Genomic DNA, 18,556 nt, shown 5'->3' on the forward strand with positions numbered 1-18,556 from the left:
AAAGAAATATGAATAATTTAATTTAATAATAATAATTTAACTGATGTGATATGTAAGTCAATGTATTCACTGGTTGTTATCTTGTTTGCTGTTGCTTAGCCCTGAAGGAGAGTAGAAATTCTGGCCGAAACGCCGAAAACACCTCCAACCATCTTCTTTCTCCTCATATATATCATCCACATTCAACTATCTCCTCATATTTCCCATTATATATATTTTTCTTATGCGCCTAAAAGACCAAATATTATTATTTATTTATTTTTATGGCAAACTCCCTAATTTATTAAATATTTTTTTGTTCAGTCTTATCGACGATTCGAAAAATTAATTATAAAAACTATTTAACCCTAATATAAAGCAATCTGTATTTTTTGTTCTCTTTATTTTTCTTCAATTATTTTTTTTTAGTATAAGACAATTATTTATTTTATTGGTTCTACAAATTGGCCTCGTGCCCTGCAGTGGCCTTTGATAACAACAAACAACTAACTTGAAATTATCGTACAAGAATGAACCTGCTCGTCGATTGCGACCATTACAACTCTTATCAGACAAAAGTTCAAATTTTTCGATTAATTACGAAATAATCATTTACATAACCATAATAAGGCCTAATTGAAGCTTCGAGGCTCTAATAAAATCACCGAATTCCTCTCGTACCCAATCCAAAATCCTTAAAACTCCTTACTTTGTCACAAATAAAATCATCCATTAGGACCTCAATGTTCCATATGATTCCGATTTAGCCAGAACAAGATATTAATAGTTCCATGATAAACTCCATAAAGACCCAAATCTACTCCTTTCTAACCCTGATAATCCTCCTAGACGTCGGAAAAGAAGATGGCCGCGAAACCTTCTTCTCTAAAATTGTCATTATAGTTCTACCAATGGGTTAATTCTTCAAGAGTCTGTATTCTGCCATTTTAACAGAACTCACATCACATTTACTAGATGTATTTTTTATTTAATATACGTATAAATTTCGACAAATTAATATTAAAAAAAAATCTACAAATATAATATGTTTTTGTTTGTTATTTTCACTTTCATTCTTAATTACATAAATATTATTATTCTTATTTTTTATAGTCTATAATTATTCAATAATTAAAGCATTGTTAATAGTTAAGGGAGTCTTTTGTTCGAGACTATAAACCCAAATTATCAAATGTTAAAAAAAAATTAACAAATCGTTGATAGATATGTAAGTCCGACTAGGCTGATCTGGTAATAAAGATAAAAAAAGAAAAACAATAATATCCAATACGTATTTTCAGGTCTTGCTCACAAGAGTTATTTACATATATTGTAGCTGAATCTAATAAAGGACCAAGTCTCAAATAAGCATTTGGGCAGCTGAAATAATCGTGAACACTCCTCCAGTTGTATACATTTGAGTTTTAATTATAAAATATAAGGCTTCAGAACAAATAAAGAGTTTTGTAAAAGTTACTTGTGCAGAGTTTCTTCCAATAAATTCCCTGTTTCCTAGTTTTCCAATCTTTGCTAGGGAACTTTAGCCATGACAGAAAATTCTCCACATGGACCTAGTTTTTTTTCACTTGAGGAGATAAAAAGGTAAGTTTGATTTTTAGCGTTTTACAACGATTTTCCAGGAAAATTCACACAATTTTAATTTAAAAACATCCTTTAAATACTTTTAAATAGTTGCAGGATCCATTTCTCTCATTATCTTCCATTTCATTTATTCTTTTCATTAATTTTATTTTATACATAAACAATATACCCACAATGAGGTCATAAAAAAACTTATTTTCCCAATAGCATACACATCCCTTATAATTTTTTTATTTTTATTTTATCTTTGATGGACCATAACAGCGGCATGTGGTCTATATTTTGAGAATTGATAAATTTATCATCTCCTCCATCGCACCTAATTATTGAATTTCAAACGAAACGGGGTACTTTTTTTACGAATTCTGATAGTGGATCATATTATAAGACAAATTCATGTAGGCCCTTTCCAATCCGACGCTTCTTGATGGCGTAAACCGCGAAAAAACAAACGATCGTTCACTACTTTTTAAGATTTGTGTATAGACATTGCGAAAACATATAAAAAAAAAAGTTTTGGGATCCAATTTCCAATAAAAAAAAAAAAAGTTTCCTCGACCGATGAGTCTAAAATTGTTGAAATGACGAAGTAGCTTTAATTAAGAAATGCTTACATTATGATGAAAATAAATTAAATTTGTATACAATGTTGTTTTTTGTTTCAATTTTCAGTCTTATTTGGGCACAAATCGTCAAAAATATTAAAATGTTATTCACGTTTTTTCGCGATTTACATCAAACCCTAAAAAGTGGCTTAAAATATGATGCACTTATCAAAATCCATTTAAAAAAAAAAAAAAAAAAAAAAAATACGCGGATAAGGTTAAACATTTAACAATATCATTAAAAGATAAACTATATGACACAGCGAAAATAAAATAAAAAATCCCAAAATTGCAGAAGTTAGGTTAACCTTTATGAGATAAAGAATTCATTTAAATAAATTATAATTATATTCGTATTGGGAGAATATAGTTGACTATATGAAGTAGATTGTAGGAAGATAGTCCGGGTGACGGTCAATAAAGGTATCAAAATAGTAAAAGAAAACTATTTATTGTTAACCAACGTTTCGCCCCACTTTACTTCGACAGGGCTGTCAGTTTGAAACAGAGTCCTCTCTGTTTTTAGTCTGTTTCTTTGTTCTTAGTCGTCCTCTCTGTTTTTAGTCTGTTTCTCTGTTCTTAGTCGTCCTCTCTGTTTTTAGTCTGTTTCTCTGTTCTCAGTCGTCCTCTCTGTTTAAATCTGACAGCACTGAAGAAGCCCTGCAAAGTGGGGCGAAACGTTTGTTAACAATAAATAGTTTTCTTTTACTATTTTGATACCTTTATTGACCGCCACCCGGACTATCCCTCTACAATATGATTATATTCATATTCATTTACTTAGAAATAGCTCATAAAAATGAAAAATGAATATGTAATGAGAGCTCATTTGACCAATTAAAATCAGATATGATTAAAAACAGAAAAACATCCTAAAAATGATTTAATTTGTTTTTATTATTATTGTTATTCTACTATGCTGAAAAACGATTCCCATTAAACATATGCTAAATTGTTTGTGTGTCTGTGAAAAGATCTTCTAAAAAAACGAAAAATTGTACGAAACTTTAATTACAGATTTAAGTATATAAAGAATGTTAGAGTAACGTTTTCGCTGAAATCGACTTCCTAACAAAGCCACTTCATACTATTGATTTTTACTATTTAATCGAAAACGGATCGAACGAGTTTGCTTAAACCTGCCATATTAATTTATAATCAAATGGTATTGAATATTGGCTATATATTATTGTGAATCAAATAATCTGACAGGTCATGAATGCCAAATTTAGAAAAGAATTCCTTTAAATTACCTATAATTTTTTTAATTTGAAATACTTAACCATCTCTCATTTTTGTAATAATCAACAATGGATAAATATAAAATATGAATGAATTTTATAATTAAATAAAGGAAAAAAGAAATGAAGTTTTGGATAATTGAAATAATCTAACTTTCGCATTTATTTTTTGTTTATTTTAAATAATTAACCATCTTCCACTGTTAGTTGTAATAAAGAATGGTCTCAGAACCAAAAATGTGTTAAACATTTTTGTACAGCAAACTTAAAAGTCTTCAATCAAAATATGATGATTGGGTATCAACACGCCACTGATTTTTTTCCAATGTCATAGTAGTCCAAGAGCCGAACAGGAGAAAAAAAAGTTGGTCATTTCACCCCAATTTTCGATTAACTTAATGATACCTATGTATAGTCAAAATTAATGAGTCTGCCAAGATAAACGTCATAAACTACTTTATAGTCCATCCGTTTTAATATGAGTGGTAGTAGACATCTGTTCGTCTAATGATTCCTGAGATATAATTTTCCCAAAATAAATTCACTAACTACTGATTTTTCGTTATAAAATATTACTTTTTAGAAAACTATTGAATATAAACGTAAACTCTATTAGAGTTTATCTTTTTTTTTTTTTTTTTTTTTTTGTGCGTTGATATTTTTAAAGATAGGGAGCTCCGGATACATTTTTTTTTTCTAATTTTTATGACAGCTGCCATTTTTTGTTCCCCCTAACTATACTTAGCACACTCATAAATTTTGTCTTGTAATTATATATAATATGGTATTTGACCAGTAATTATACAGTTTTTATTAAAGTAAAAAAAAAATCTGGGTGAAATAACTGACTTTTTTTGTACTGTACGCTTGTACTATAAGCTCTCTAAATCACTTCGCGCGGAAGATATTTAAGGGATTCATCTAAGCTTATTTATTTGGTTCCATCTTAATTGTCATTGCTAGATTTATATTACTATCACTATCGTAAAGTTATGTTATAAATTATGGAAAGTTTACTAATGCCCAGGCTGCTGCAGGACATCCTGTTATGAGCAATTTATTTATCAGTTCTGTAATTGTAACTTTAAAATTTTTTTTTTTTTTCTCTTCATTTTTTCCTTAAATTAACTTTGTTTTTTGTCCATTAGGAGTGAATTATTTATTTTGTTAATTTCATAAATATCATTGTTTTTGATTATTAAATCTAATAACTTCAATTTTCTTTATAACGTTGTACATAGTTTAGGATGTCTTTTGTATGAGACTACACCCCCTCTCCCAAAATCAAAATAAAAAAAAACGTACCTCTTAATTTATCCATGTAAGGCCCACTTGGGCCCTGTTTCATAATAAAGTACAAACTAATTCTATTAGTCTTGTCGATTTAACTTAATACAATTACACTGACTTGTACAATAGTAACTTGTACTTCAGTACTTTTTAACTCCTGTAATATCATTAATAGTCCTCCCTATTATGAAAAGTTTTAATGTAATTACCATTTTGTTTCTATACTTGTATTTTGAACTAATACTATTAGCTTTCATTTTAAAACAGGACCCAGCCCGATCTGGTATTAAATAAATAAATTAAAATATGAAAAGTTTGTTGTAAAACAGTATGAACTGATGTGCATTTTTCTTCACTTTTATGCTCTTTAACTCACTAAAAAATGAAAATAAATTCTTAGCGTTATGTATATGTATTTATCGATACATTACTGTTTGGAACAAAGCAGTTTTTTAATTTATCACTATTCTAAGTTTTTACTACGCTTGGTTCACATTCCGAAACATAAGCAGTTAGTTATTGAATACTCAGGAACCTGACTCTTTTATTGTTGGAAATTTTGAATAAACCAAAAACGACCGACCAGCGAGTAGAATAGACTACCTACAATAGCAGACAGTTGGGCTAATAGGCTTTGTATTGAGATATTTGTTTACACGGTCGTTAGAAGGTCATGGGAGAAGTAAGGCAGGTATTTAAGGAGTTTGCTTTACCTTCAGTATTCCTGTCCGTTCTTCCTAGGAAGATCCCATTGTATTTTATTGTATTGTGTCTGTATGAGGCTCGAGGCTATGAATGCAATTTTTTTTTTTTTGGAAGAGCCTACATTCGGTGTATATATTTTACATTTTCAACTTTCAACTGCCTGCATATTTTATTTTCAATATAGGATCAACATTGTCTTACATTTTTCTATAGTCACATGAAATCCTCATCGCTGTCTCGAAAAGCCAATTTTCGATGTCTATCTTCTCTGTCTTATTTCAGCCTGAAACGGTGTTCAAATGTGAAGGTGAAATAAACAATCGAAAGAGGATAGACCGGGTGGCGGTCAATAAAGGTGTCAAAATAGTAAAAGAAAACTATTTATGGTATACCAAAGTTTCGCCCCAATTCGCAGGGTTTCGTCTGGGCTGTCAGATTGGAACACAGAAAACAACTCAGTCGTTCTCGCCTTTTACCATAGTTTTCTTTTACTATTTTTATGCCTTCATTAACCGCCACCTGGACTATCCTCCTAAAATCTACTTCATACGGTCAACTATCTTCTTCCAACAGTAAAATAAAGAAGTAATAAAAAAAAGGGATATTTCTTCCGGAAAAAAAATAATAATAAATTACATCCCATTTTTGGATATTTATCATTTCAATACTCTAAAACATAGACACCTCTTAATTTTTGAGACGGTTTGTATGTATTGCCAATTTTTGGTCAGTTATATCAAAAATTTGAAAATATATTTTTAAAAAAATTTTAATTTAAAATATATCAAAAATTGTTTACTTTTTTAAAAAAAAATTTAAACATATTTAATTTAACTTGGAAGTTTAAAATAATTACCCGTGTTTGGGATTAATGTAATATATTTTTCTCGAAGAGATTAAAAATGGCATTCCATACGAAAATCGTAAATAAGGAATTGCTGTAAATAAATTTGTGAATGAATAATATTTGCATTCGTCGACCCCCTAGATCGGATCGAAACATCACCTTATTATATTACATCGACCACATTAATGACTCCTCTCTTAAACCTATGACTTCCTATCCTACAATATCCTTAAATAATTCCCTTACAATATCCTTCAAAACTCCCTGACAAAACTGCAACCAAGGAAACTGCTCGACGATTCCTACAATTAAAATAATTACTAAACTAACGGTTTAAGCTTCCAATCAATTAAATAAGGCTCATTTACAAGACCATAATAAGCCTATTTGGACTTAATGAATAGAACTTCTTTTAATGAATCCAATCTTCAATGCTTCTTTCTTTGTAACAAATAAAACCACCTGTAAGAGCCTTTGTTCCATATGTTGCTGATTTGGCTCGAACCAGATATCTGTTCTTCTATGATTCTCCCTAACCAATTAAAGAATGTTATTGTAGTTGTATTAATAGGTGGATCTTCTACAAGTCTACACTATGTCATCATACCGTAATCACATCACATTTACTTATATACTTTTTTAAATTAATAAAGTTGTAAATTTCACCAAATCATAATAAAAACATACTAAATATGAATTTTCCAGATTTTAATAAATTTTCTGAAATAAACGTGAGTGGTAAATGATTGAAAACTGGTGTGAGTACAACCTTGTTTGCAGCCCAGCGCTATCTCTGAACAGCCAAAGTAACCAACAACGAGATACTTCTAGTGGTAAGCTGCTAAGTAGAATTCATTGAGGAGCTATATTAATTAATTTAGAAATTTGTCAATGATAAAAAACTGAAGCGTTTATTACCACTTTAAAATAAATAACTAATCACAGAAATTGTTTTCACAATACGTTAAATAATTCAAAATAATATTACTGGCCTTATCTTTCTCAGTTTATTTAATAGACTAATTCTCATTTTCACATCCGAAAATCTTATTGAGTTATTATCCTCTGTTTATTTTGTAATTTTTTACTCTAACCATTAAATAAAATGTATAATCTTTTTCTGTTATACATAGTATATAAACATATTTCAAGCATATTTTGGGATTTATTTCTGAATCACTCATTATACCGGTTAATAATTTGTTAATAACCATACCTGTCAAATTAATTGAAAGTACTGCTTCCATTTTTGCTGAATAGGTTGTCATCAAATTGAAAAAAAAAATTAAATATATAATTTAATAACATCCATGCATATGCTTTAATTTGTATACTGGTAAAGAGTTTTATTTCACTCTAACTATCCTCCAGTATTGTAATTAAACTTTCTATTGGAACATTATTGAAGAAAGATTCCATACCAAATTTACTAATTCTTCATAATAACTTATTTGTATACCCTTCTATTTAAGTATGTACCAATAAGGATGTTTCCATAACTTACTCACCAGCCAAGATCAGGGATGTCATTATGAGAGGATAAGGTGTCATCCTTCCCAATAATTTTTCAACTTTAATAGTTGAGAAATTGAAGAACCTGCTTCATAAAACAGCAAATATTATCCAAAGTGGTTGGTATACAAAAATTGCTCATATACACTAAAAGAGGTCAGTTTTCCACAACTGTATAGGAGAAGGACGAATTTCACAGAATTTTTCGAACCTCAGGTAAGTTAGTAGATCCAGTCAACATTGTCGGGAAATTTTAGAACCTTCTTGATAAGTTGTATGTATCTTGTAAATGATTATCAGGATGATTGACACTGATCAATTTTTTCATAAAGTACTTCTTATATAAATTGTTTTATCAGTAACAGCTACTTTTGTTATTTAAAAAATGCAATCTGCTATAAAAAAAAATATCATTTTTCCATACTTAGAAATAATATTAATTATGTAAAACAATTAAAACTTACCAACTCTCTGATAACATTAAAAAATATGTAGATCACATTAGTTATTCAATTCATTCAGGAGTGTTAATTTGTTTTCATTTTGGTAATGCAGGTTTAATTTTATTATTGCTCAAGAGTATCAAATTATAGTACAATGTAACAAAAATTGATAATATTAACTATATTCAACATTTGGAAAATAATAAAATTTAAAGGTTACAGACACCTAGAGTATCCAAAGGAAATCTACTAAGTTGTTACAAAAATCTTAGTGCATTAATTAATTGCTGAGATTAAACTCTCTATTTTAATATTTAATTGACTCTGAAGTAAAGTTTATTTACTTTGACTAATCCATTATTTAAATGTATACAGCAATTATCTCTGCCTTACATTACTTTTTAAAAATTTATTTTTTTTAATTATTTTTAAATTTAACATAACATTTTGTGAAAAGTATAAAAGTATTAGTAGAAAAAATTGCTAATTGTCTTCTGAGGCACTATAGGAAACAAAGACTACAAGTGAAGATAGCAGAAGGTGAAAATGTGTTGCATTATAACATGGCTGGCATTTTTGTTGAGGTGGTTTGTTTCTGAGAACAAAATTTAAAAAAAATAAATAAATAATATTTGTGTTTGGTTTTGTATTATGAGATTATTTTCCATTTTGAACTGGTTCCAGATGGCAGGGCAATTGATGCATTACCATAAACAACTCGAAACAGTATATGGAGTTATAGTTATCCTACCTATTGTTCACCTTTCTTCTTTTAATGGCACAACAGGTGCATAAAGTTGCCCTTAAAATAGCTGTAAACTATTTCTTTCTGCCTCCTAAAAGGGTAACACAGATCCTCAGGTATCTAAGATCTGGTCCACTCCATCCCTACATATGTCCTTTTGCCAATCATATAGGCACACACCATCAGGGACATTTATATATCTACTAGGCACTCCTGCTTATACTCATGACATAGCCAAGCTATTTTAACTTAAGTAATATTAATATATCGTTCACACTAATTCAAAGGAAAATTCTAAATTATGAAAGGTTTCAACATCAAACCTTACATTATACTGTGAGCCTAGGGTCTTTTTCTGTTAATGATGCTTCAAAAACAAGCATGTCAAATCAGGACAAAAAGTCTTTCTCCTCAAAACAAAGGAACGGGATCACAATTAAGTTCTGGCTGAAAAATATGTTAATGCATTTAACAACGATGGCCTATATTTTTAAGAACAATTTTAATGTGTGGATTTTAAACTGAAATTTAAATAAAACTTATTTTATGCAAAAAACCTTTTGTAGTGACCAAGTATTGTTCCTCAGTCTTGTAATTCTTACTTCTTTTCATTAAATCCAAAAATCTCACTATTCAATGGAGGAAGCCTTATGTTCTTGATATCTACCTGAACCCTGTAGGTATCTATGAGATGCATAGAACAGTCTGTTATGAAGTGTAAGGCAGTTTTAGGTTCCTGCCACATAAGTAACAAGTTTTAACGGGCTATACTTATTTTTGTTTTTTTTTAACAATTCCATCATGAATGAATATAATTCAATTAGCATTGTTAGTTAATTTCAACTAGAAGTTGCTGTTTTTTTTTAATTGGAAAATTATTCTTATCTTCACATTTTCAAATGAAATGTGACAAAGTAACAAAATTAATCATGAAATATGACTGAAATAATATACATCAAAATAATGTACATATGTATGTGCTGCCAGTGTTATATGCAGGATGAAAAGTTCTCGAATTTTTCACAGTGGTATGTTTATAAGAGCTGGGATATAGAAAATATTGAGAGGTGCAGCCAAAGGTTAGAGAAAGGTGATAACTGCGTGATATTCTGACCTCCTTCATTAAGTATTGGGTGACAGTAAATTCCGAGCACCCTCAGTTCTGGCGTCACAGATGTTTTTGACAAATATCCTTACCCTTTTCCAGTTATATTCAGCTGGATTGCTTTTATCTCTAAATCAACCTCTCATCTAAATAAATAACCTGCACCTATCCATCCACTTATACAATTATCCAACATAGATATCCCAAGTTTAAGCCATCAAGCCAAATTTCGATTTCATTTCATCACAGAATTTTATTATTTTCTTTCTTCTAGTTTTACTTGAAGGTCCCAAAGCTTAAACATATTATTAAAAACCATAACTCTAAAGGAACAATTTGCCTAAGAATAAATGAAAAATATTTGATTACTTACTATTGATGCTTTTGAATCAATGAAAGAACATGACGATTTTAAAATTAAATAATGATTAACGTACTAAATAAAATAAAGAGTTTACTGTAATGGTTTTAATACCATCAAGCTAATATATAAGATATAAAGAAAAAACAAAACAAATTTACACAATTCACTTTTTATTTAAGTTTATAAAAAGGTGATGTAACAATTTTTGTTTTTTGGTCTTAAATAAAGTTGACTATTCCAGAGAAATCTTATTTTTATAAAATTTACTTAGATAGAAATGTTATGCCATGTAATTAATTTTTATATGGTTTACAAGATTATTAGATGGAAAAATTCATTTAATGGCATCACATTAAGGCATGAGAGTCGTTGTTCAAACCAATAAATGATGTATTTATACAAATTATAGCAAAGCTGAATCACAGAGAACTTAATTTAAAAAATAAAAAGAAAAAGTATTAATTCGAACAAAATCATGATCTGTTGTAAAATAAACCTATAGAGATAAATTTAATATGTAACAATATGAATGTATTTTACATAATCATATGCACAATTTGTTAATTTGACCATTGATTAAAAGAAAATAACATAAATAAATATAAAATCATAAAAGTTACTTAATACATCATAGTTCATTGATTAAAATAACTAATAATTATCATTCAACTCATTCTAAAATTTTCCTACCAATAGTAAATTCCATCAAATTACTCACCAGCTTTATTCAAATCTTAACCCAAAAGAATAAAAATGATTTTTTAATTGACATGATGCAATTTAAAAATGCTACGGATGATCTAGGAAGACTAAATTACTTTAAATAAAATAGAAGGTATATTGTTTGTTTACACCATTTCTGTAATTTTTTTTTTTAGCTGTTAAAGGCCCTTATACTTAGGAACTAGAGAGATTTGCATTAATGACAACAGCATAACTGGCTAAATCATTCATTAAGTTCCCTATTATGGATAATAGAATACCATAGCAACGCATAACCTCCCAATAGCCATTAGCTTCTTACAAAATTCAATCTAATGCAATATAAGAGTGAGTTTTATAAGATAAACTAGTTTATTCTGGCTACATGACTATATATATATAAGATAAAAAGAATAAATCTTCATAACCTTAGGCAAGTCATCAGCTGTAACATATCAAAGATTCAACATCACAGAATTTCTATAACGTTTCAACATTTAATTTTCAAGTACAATCCATAAATGATAATATCTTTCGCTCAATTAAGGTCTAAAATATTTTATTTAGAGTGATATGGTTTTTTTTTTACTAAATCAGGATTAAACCAAAAAATGCTGATTCATGAATTTAAACCTAAGTTTCAGTTATATAAAGTAAACATTTGAACGGGATTAATAAATGAAACTATATTATAATCATACAAAAGACATGGTGTTCAATTAAAAGTACTTATTGAGCTTACTAATGAATTGTTAATGACTTTAGATAGCACACAGGTCTAATATGCATGATTCCAATTTATGCAACTACCCATAAAAAAAAAAACTAGGTCTAATACTTCCTCATACCCAGGTTTCTTCATGGGGATGAGTTGGCCCTACTTTAGATCATATGTTTTTGAAATTTAGAAAAATTCCTAAGGCCACCAGTAGATTAAACCCATGTTTCAAGAATTTTTATTAATGTACTGAAAATTACAACAAAGATAATCTTTATTCATGTAAAACCTAAAAATTAGAAATTCTTAATAAAAAAGAAATAAATGCAATAATTTTATTTTGTCATTATAAAAGATACCTCAACTATTTCAAGTAAAAAGTATTGTGCAGCTTGGCTTAACATAAAGATCAATAATAACTGAAAGATTTAAAATGTTTGAATACCGATCGAAATAACTCTAGATAATAAAAAAGTTATAAATACAAAAAAGATATTTTTTTAATTTCCTTGAAAATTATTAGATCGTCAAAAGACAGTAGAAAAGGTTCATTACATAATACCCATTAGAGAAAGTATAAATGTCATTTTATTACTATAACTGAAAATCCTTGTGTGATTTAGAGACATTAATTATAGTGTTTTACATGGTTCATTTCATTTTAATATATACATAAATGATTCCAAACACATTCAGAGGAATTATAATTACAAGTAGTAGGACTTTTTTTATTTATTTGAATAGTCTTGTTGCCACTGTTCATGTCAATGTTTCTCCTTTTGTAACCTGAAAAACAACAGAAAAAATCAATAAATAATAGTTAGAAAATGTTAATACAGAAAAACTTCTTAACTGAAATACACAGGTCAGATGCATTAAAGAGATATGTACACATTTACATAACACCATTAAATATGGTTTTCTCAATTTTTCAATATTTTGTAAGGGATTAATTTATTAAAATTAATTTATGTCTGTGATGAAAATTTTACAGTCCATATCCATTACAGAGGGGTCTTTTCTATACTCATTTACTTTTAGGAAGGGATCATTAAACATTCTCAGTAAGGAGGGGTATAAGTTGGAGAGATGTGCCTGGTAGAAGAGATTCCACTATTCTAAAATGAATTTTAGGATCAAATCAGTTATGTGATTTAAACTCATATATAGAAAATGAAATTACAAAAATAAATCAAATAGCTACAAACATAATACTATAGAGCAATCTTTGAAGATAGATCAAGGTTATAGGAGAAAATGACGATTTAAGCAAATCTTGTAATGAATTGCCAAGGTAAAGTGTCCACACAAAATGGAGTATAGAGTTTGTAACAATTAAAAGCTCACAAAACAGCATAAGAAAACACAACTTTACACCAGTGGCAAATACTTATTAGTGCGACATTGTTCGTCACCAATGTGGAGGCAAGCGTACTGGTGAAAGCATTGGCCAATGTTGGCATTTCCAGTCAAGTGGCCATGACCTAGCGGTATTCTTACAAACATTGAGGGGATTTATCATTGCTATTGCTTAATATTTTATGGCATGCCCACATATGTGATGAAATGATCACTCAACAGATCCCTATTTTCATCTGCATAATGGATTTTATAATTGTTACTTTGAAGTTAATATTGAAATAATCGATTGATAACTTTTGGTTATTAATTGGATTGATTGCTTGTAAGTTGTTCTTTTTTCATGTGTCTGATATTCTTTAACTTTCATTAATAATATTTTTATTTAGTTCTTATACTTTAATTAATAACATTTTTATTTAGTCAGATTATTGTTGTTTTACAGATCTGTCTAAATTTGTAAAGCATCGTAGTAAAAACTGAGCAAGACGAGAGGGGAGAGATCAAATTTTTAATAGGTCTTACTTTTAAGTAATTCAGAAGTATAGTATGGGACAGAATATGTATGAGTTATAAATCCCTAGTTGAAAGTACAGAGTAAGTTGAGAGTAGGTTTGATTAGGTATTTATAGAAAAGATACTGTTGCGGCCAACACATCGTTTGGCGACATGAAGATCGACTGTATGACATATGTTTTTCTTTTGTTTTTATACTGAAAAATAGACAGACAACTTCTTAACGTCTCTCAGCACACATATATCGTATCCTTTATCTACTCACTACGCACTCGTAGTTACCAGCATTCTGGCCATCTTAGCCACGGCGGGCGGACTTCTTCAACTCATCCTCCAAGAGGACAAGGCGGGCGGACGTCCTTTTTGTCGATCTACTTCCACGAGAATATCCACTCAGAACAACCACAACCGGGGCCCCACCAATCACTGGTGAAATAAGACTTTTTTTTTAATCTTTTGTTCAATTAATTTAATTTTATAATAGTGTTAAGCTTTCTTTTTTTTCTAGTTGTATATTTTGTGTTCCTTTTTATTATGTTTACTTATTTAAAAATACAAAAATAACAAAATTTGACTATTCTTTTCTTTTCACAGTTGGACTAGTAAAGGTTCCTTTCGAACCCCTACCCGCCATAACAGATATGCATAATTTATTTTATTAGATACGGTTAATAAATAAACTTATTGTCTTCCACAAAAATTTATATTTATAACATATTATTTTCAAGAAAATGTATGCCGTGGTGACAACAAGCAAATTTAAATTTGTTATAATTTAGCAAATTTCAATGAACGAGAGACTTAATTTCATCGAAGTAACAGCTGCCTAAGGCTGTAACTTACATATATATATTGTAATATGCTCTTTTTGAGTAAATAGTATATTTTGATGTTAAAGGGTTTTTGATATGTCTTATTTTATATATCATTTTAATATTGTTCATTTGTTTTGTTTATCCAAAAAGCAAGCTAACTAATTTTCATTGTCCATAATAAATTCGTGATTCAAAACAAAACCAAGATGGCGGTACATATTCTTCAGTCAACAAGTCCGTTGAATCAAGGCCATGATGAGCAGATTCAAATATCATAAAAACTATTTTAACTCTTCCCATCATAATTGAAAATACAGTAAATTTAAGAAAAAATAGAAGTCAAGAAATAGTGCTAAAGAATAATATTCAGAAAGTAAATCATTTGCAAAAATCCCTAACTGTTGTGCGACAATTGATGTACACATGAGATATCTCAGAATTATTCTAAAGATAGTTATTTAACTAACAAAAGGATATATAAATTAACTGCCAATCTCACCCTTGCTTCCAAATATTCTATTCGTCTTTCAAGAGTGGTCAATTTCTCATTTAAGACAGCTAGTCGTGACCTGCATGACATGTCTGAAAATAAATTACAAAACCAATATAAATATATAAAGTACAATATGTATTCTATGCATATAGTAATATATAGTATAATACAGTAATAATGTGTATTCTATTTAAAATAAATAGAATGCACTTTTGACAATTCACATAGTTTAAAGGTATTTACATTGAATAAATGTTTTTATAAGTTATTTATTGCTTTTGTTAAAAAAATTAAGCTTCAAATACACAAACAATAATTGTAATTGATCAGAAGTCATCTGAGATTAGTTATTAAGTGATAGTAATTAGTAATTAAATGATCTGGGATCAGAGCCTGGAGGAGAAATACTAACAGTGAACTGCTTGCAGAGACTGGTTAGTCAATATCTCATAATATGATGGCAAGGAAGTTAAAATATGCAGTACAAGTGGACAATCCATTAGGACGCCACTATACAATAATGAATTCCAGTGTAGTTGTTAAGAGACCATGTGGGGGCCGGCCAACAACCAGATGAATAGACAAAATCAACAAAGATGCGAAAGAGTTGCATGCAGCAACAGAATATAAATATGACTAAAAGTATATCATAGATATACTTTTTTTTTTCAGGTTTAGTCAAGATTAGAGAAATTTAATGTAAAAAAAATTGTAGATAATTGAGGATCCGTGATCAAATCATTAGTTTTTAGGTTTTTGCATCTTAAGTCAAGGTAAAAAACTATTTAAAGCTAAAATTTGAAACATTTGAAATTTCCCAGTACCTGTGCTAATGCTACAAAATTTATGTACAACACATCTATGATAACTGATCACAGAATTTTGTTCAAATGTATTGAGATTTATTAGAGCCATTATATAAACTTCTTAGGAGAGAGATAACTTTTGTCCGGTCAGCGGAATATAATCTGGTATTTAATATGCCGTAATAAAAAAAAGTCATTAATGTTGTATTATTCATCCAAATGTTATGTAGGATTCATAAATTTATCTGTTCAACAATCATCACAATATACAACAGAGTTAGTTTTCAGTCACCATTAATGAAGAACAGTGTCCAATTCCATATGAATTGGCAATATTAAATGCAAACTAGAGAAATTATAGTCAGTTACAGCTACAGAAGCATTCTTTATCATTTACAGGGTACAAACATTTTGTAAGTGTTTGTCTGGGCATAAATTTACAATTTCCATTGACTGAATTCATGAGTTTCTGTTTTCAAAATAAAAAAATATTTCATTCAGAAATACAGCCAGATTAATTTGTAATTATATATTCCCCAAGTATACTTCTAAATTGGCTTTAAAAAAGGTGGGAATATTCCTGAGGATGATGTCATGTCTTTTCTTCGCACAATATTTTAGTTCCAGATAAAATTAATTAATACTTCTCTACACTACTTGTATATTTAGAATATGAATTTAACCGTCATATTTTTCAGACAACACAATTTCATACAGCTATATTAACTGTAAAATGAATAATCTGCTATGTGAAATTTGTCTTAGAATTTAGATATGTATAGAATTAAAACCTAAATGTGTATATTTTGATATTATAATAACTTTGGATTACACTTTTCCTTGGACCCTAGTTGTAGCTTTAAGCCATAGTTATGTGAAGTTATAGAACCTTCCTAAAATCATAATTTATACTTCAATGAGTGAAGAGCTGGAGCCTGTAAATATAAGTTTGGAAGTGTGTGAAGATATCTAGTAGTCATTATACTTTACAATGCTTTTAATTTAACATGTTTTGAATTAGGGGATGTAGAAGGTAGTAGGTTAGCTGTGTAAAAACAACAACAAAGGAGCTATTGGCGCCATTGGCCCTGAAAACAAATATTAACCAATAATTAAGGAAATAATAAGGAATTCATTAATGTTATTTTGGAAACCCATTAATATTTGTAACACAAGATGCAACGGTCAAGTAAACAAATAGTTCAGACTCAAAGAACTTAGTATGTCAGAAAAACTCAAACATTTGCGTAAACAAAACAGCAAAAAATAAAACTAATGATTGATTTATGAATTATATAACAGCTTTAGTCACATTAACCAATACTGAACTTATAGGTAACCATACGAAACATAGAAGAGAGCTCTGTATTTGGTCTGATAGGTAAGTTTGTGTTTTAACAGGTTTCAATAAAAGGAAATACATAAGCATCTAGGCAAACATTGTTGGTGTTGTTTGCCTCTCACCAGTGAGTTAAATAATTTTATTATCATAATAACATTATATAAATACAAGTTATGAGCTAGATTATGTCACTCGACAGTTACTGTCATCCATAAAGCATATATCAAAACAACTAAGTCTAATAAAATTGAAAGATGAAACAGTTGAAAGATTGATAGAAAATATAAATAAAACAAATATGAGTATAAAATCAAACTAATCAAATACTCAAGTTAAAAAATAACTTATGCACTATCACAATACCATTTAGTATAGGAATATTTTGTTTATAAACTAAGGTGAAATTAATAACCAACGAGATTAATGGAAGAAAAAAAAGGAATACAATAGAGGCTTACCAAAAGAATTTAAGAAATCAGTAATTTTTTTAATACTTCCAGTAATTACTTCAATATACTCCCTATTAGCCCAGTCTTGTTGAATTTGCTTCTGAATGGCTTCTCTATGTACAGCCGCCATTAATTATTTTAAACAAAATATAAGTTAACAACTAAAAAATAAAACAATGCTAACATAACAACTTTTTTGAAAACATTGCAGAATGGACCAGGCGATTCAATGATCTATTACTATCGATTATCGAAACATGCTCCAGGTTAAAATGAAAATGAATTAAACATAATTAAGAATTGAGATAATTTCTGTTCTGTAATAACTTGGATTCTATTAATTATAAACAACAATATAAATACTGAAAACGATAGATAAAAAAAAGTAATATATTTATCTACTAAGATTAAATCAAGATATTTCATTAGTGACGTCATAAGATCCCAACGATGCATAAAATATACCCATACTACCTTCAATGTGATAATTGTTAAAAGAAAATATGTGTGTTGGATGTACTTGTAATGTATACATGGGTAATACATATGTTATAGCACTGCAAGCTTCTTTCTAGGCACTTAAGCTTAGGCCACACCGTGTCCCACATCGATGGTTCTCGAAAATATGTCAATTAAAGTGTTTCTGGAGAATTCCATCTTAGGGCTGGATCTTTTTAACAATTTTTTGTTTTTTATGTTCTCATTTCTATTTATAATATACATAAAAAACAAAAAACAAATCACTACCTTCCTTTTTTTGTGGTCCAAAACCCTCAATTATCACTAAATCCGTCAGTAACAAAATCAGATTCTGGTAAAACCTCTCTTTGTGAATTCGGAATATGTCCGTTCTATTAGGAAATCAGATAAAAATAAAAGATCATAGTATGCTGCTTTTAGAAATGGATTTACAATTAT

General features: G+C 28.9%; 1 protein-coding gene across 1 annotated transcript; it reads right to left on the reverse strand.

Annotated features, from left to right (window-relative positions):
- Positions 1–12,428: 12,428 nt before the first annotated feature.
- HSPC300 (haematopoietic stem/progenitor cell protein 300) lies at positions 12,429–17,881 on the reverse strand. Its single transcript, XM_014432691.3, has 3 exons — positions 17,648–17,881; positions 15,048–15,130; positions 12,429–12,644 (listed from the first exon to the last, which is right to left on the reverse strand). The coding sequence occupies exons 1-3, from the start codon at positions 17,766–17,768 to the stop codon at positions 12,618–12,620; spliced, it is 231 nt and encodes a 76-aa protein (XP_014288177.1). The 5' UTR covers positions 17,769–17,881; the 3' UTR covers positions 12,429–12,617.
- Between the last annotated feature and the right edge of the window lie 675 nt (positions 17,882–18,556).

The sequence above is a fragment of the Halyomorpha halys genome, unplaced genomic scaffold (genome assembly GCF_000696795.3).
Source record: "Halyomorpha halys isolate HHAL.00 unplaced genomic scaffold, Hhal_1.1 Scaffold1101.1, whole genome shotgun sequence".
Classification (NCBI taxonomy): Eukaryota; Metazoa; Arthropoda; class Insecta; order Hemiptera; family Pentatomidae; genus Halyomorpha; species Halyomorpha halys.

What these genes read in the sequence shown, in the direction of transcription:
- HSPC300 (XM_014432691.3), bottom strand. Translation starts at nt 17,768, where the DNA reads ATGGCGGCTGTACATAGAGAAGCCATTCAGAAGCAAATTCAACAAGAC. An exon ending in TGATTTCTTAAATTCTTTTG is followed by an intron (nt 15,131 to 17,647) that starts GTAAGCCTCTAT and finishes ATTTATTTTCAG; the next exon opens with ACATGTCATGCAGGTCACGA. An exon ending in TAGAATATTTGGAAGCAAGG is followed by an intron (nt 12,645 to 15,047) that starts GTGAGATTGGCA and finishes GTTGTTTTTCAG; the next exon opens with GTTACAAAAGGAGAAACATT.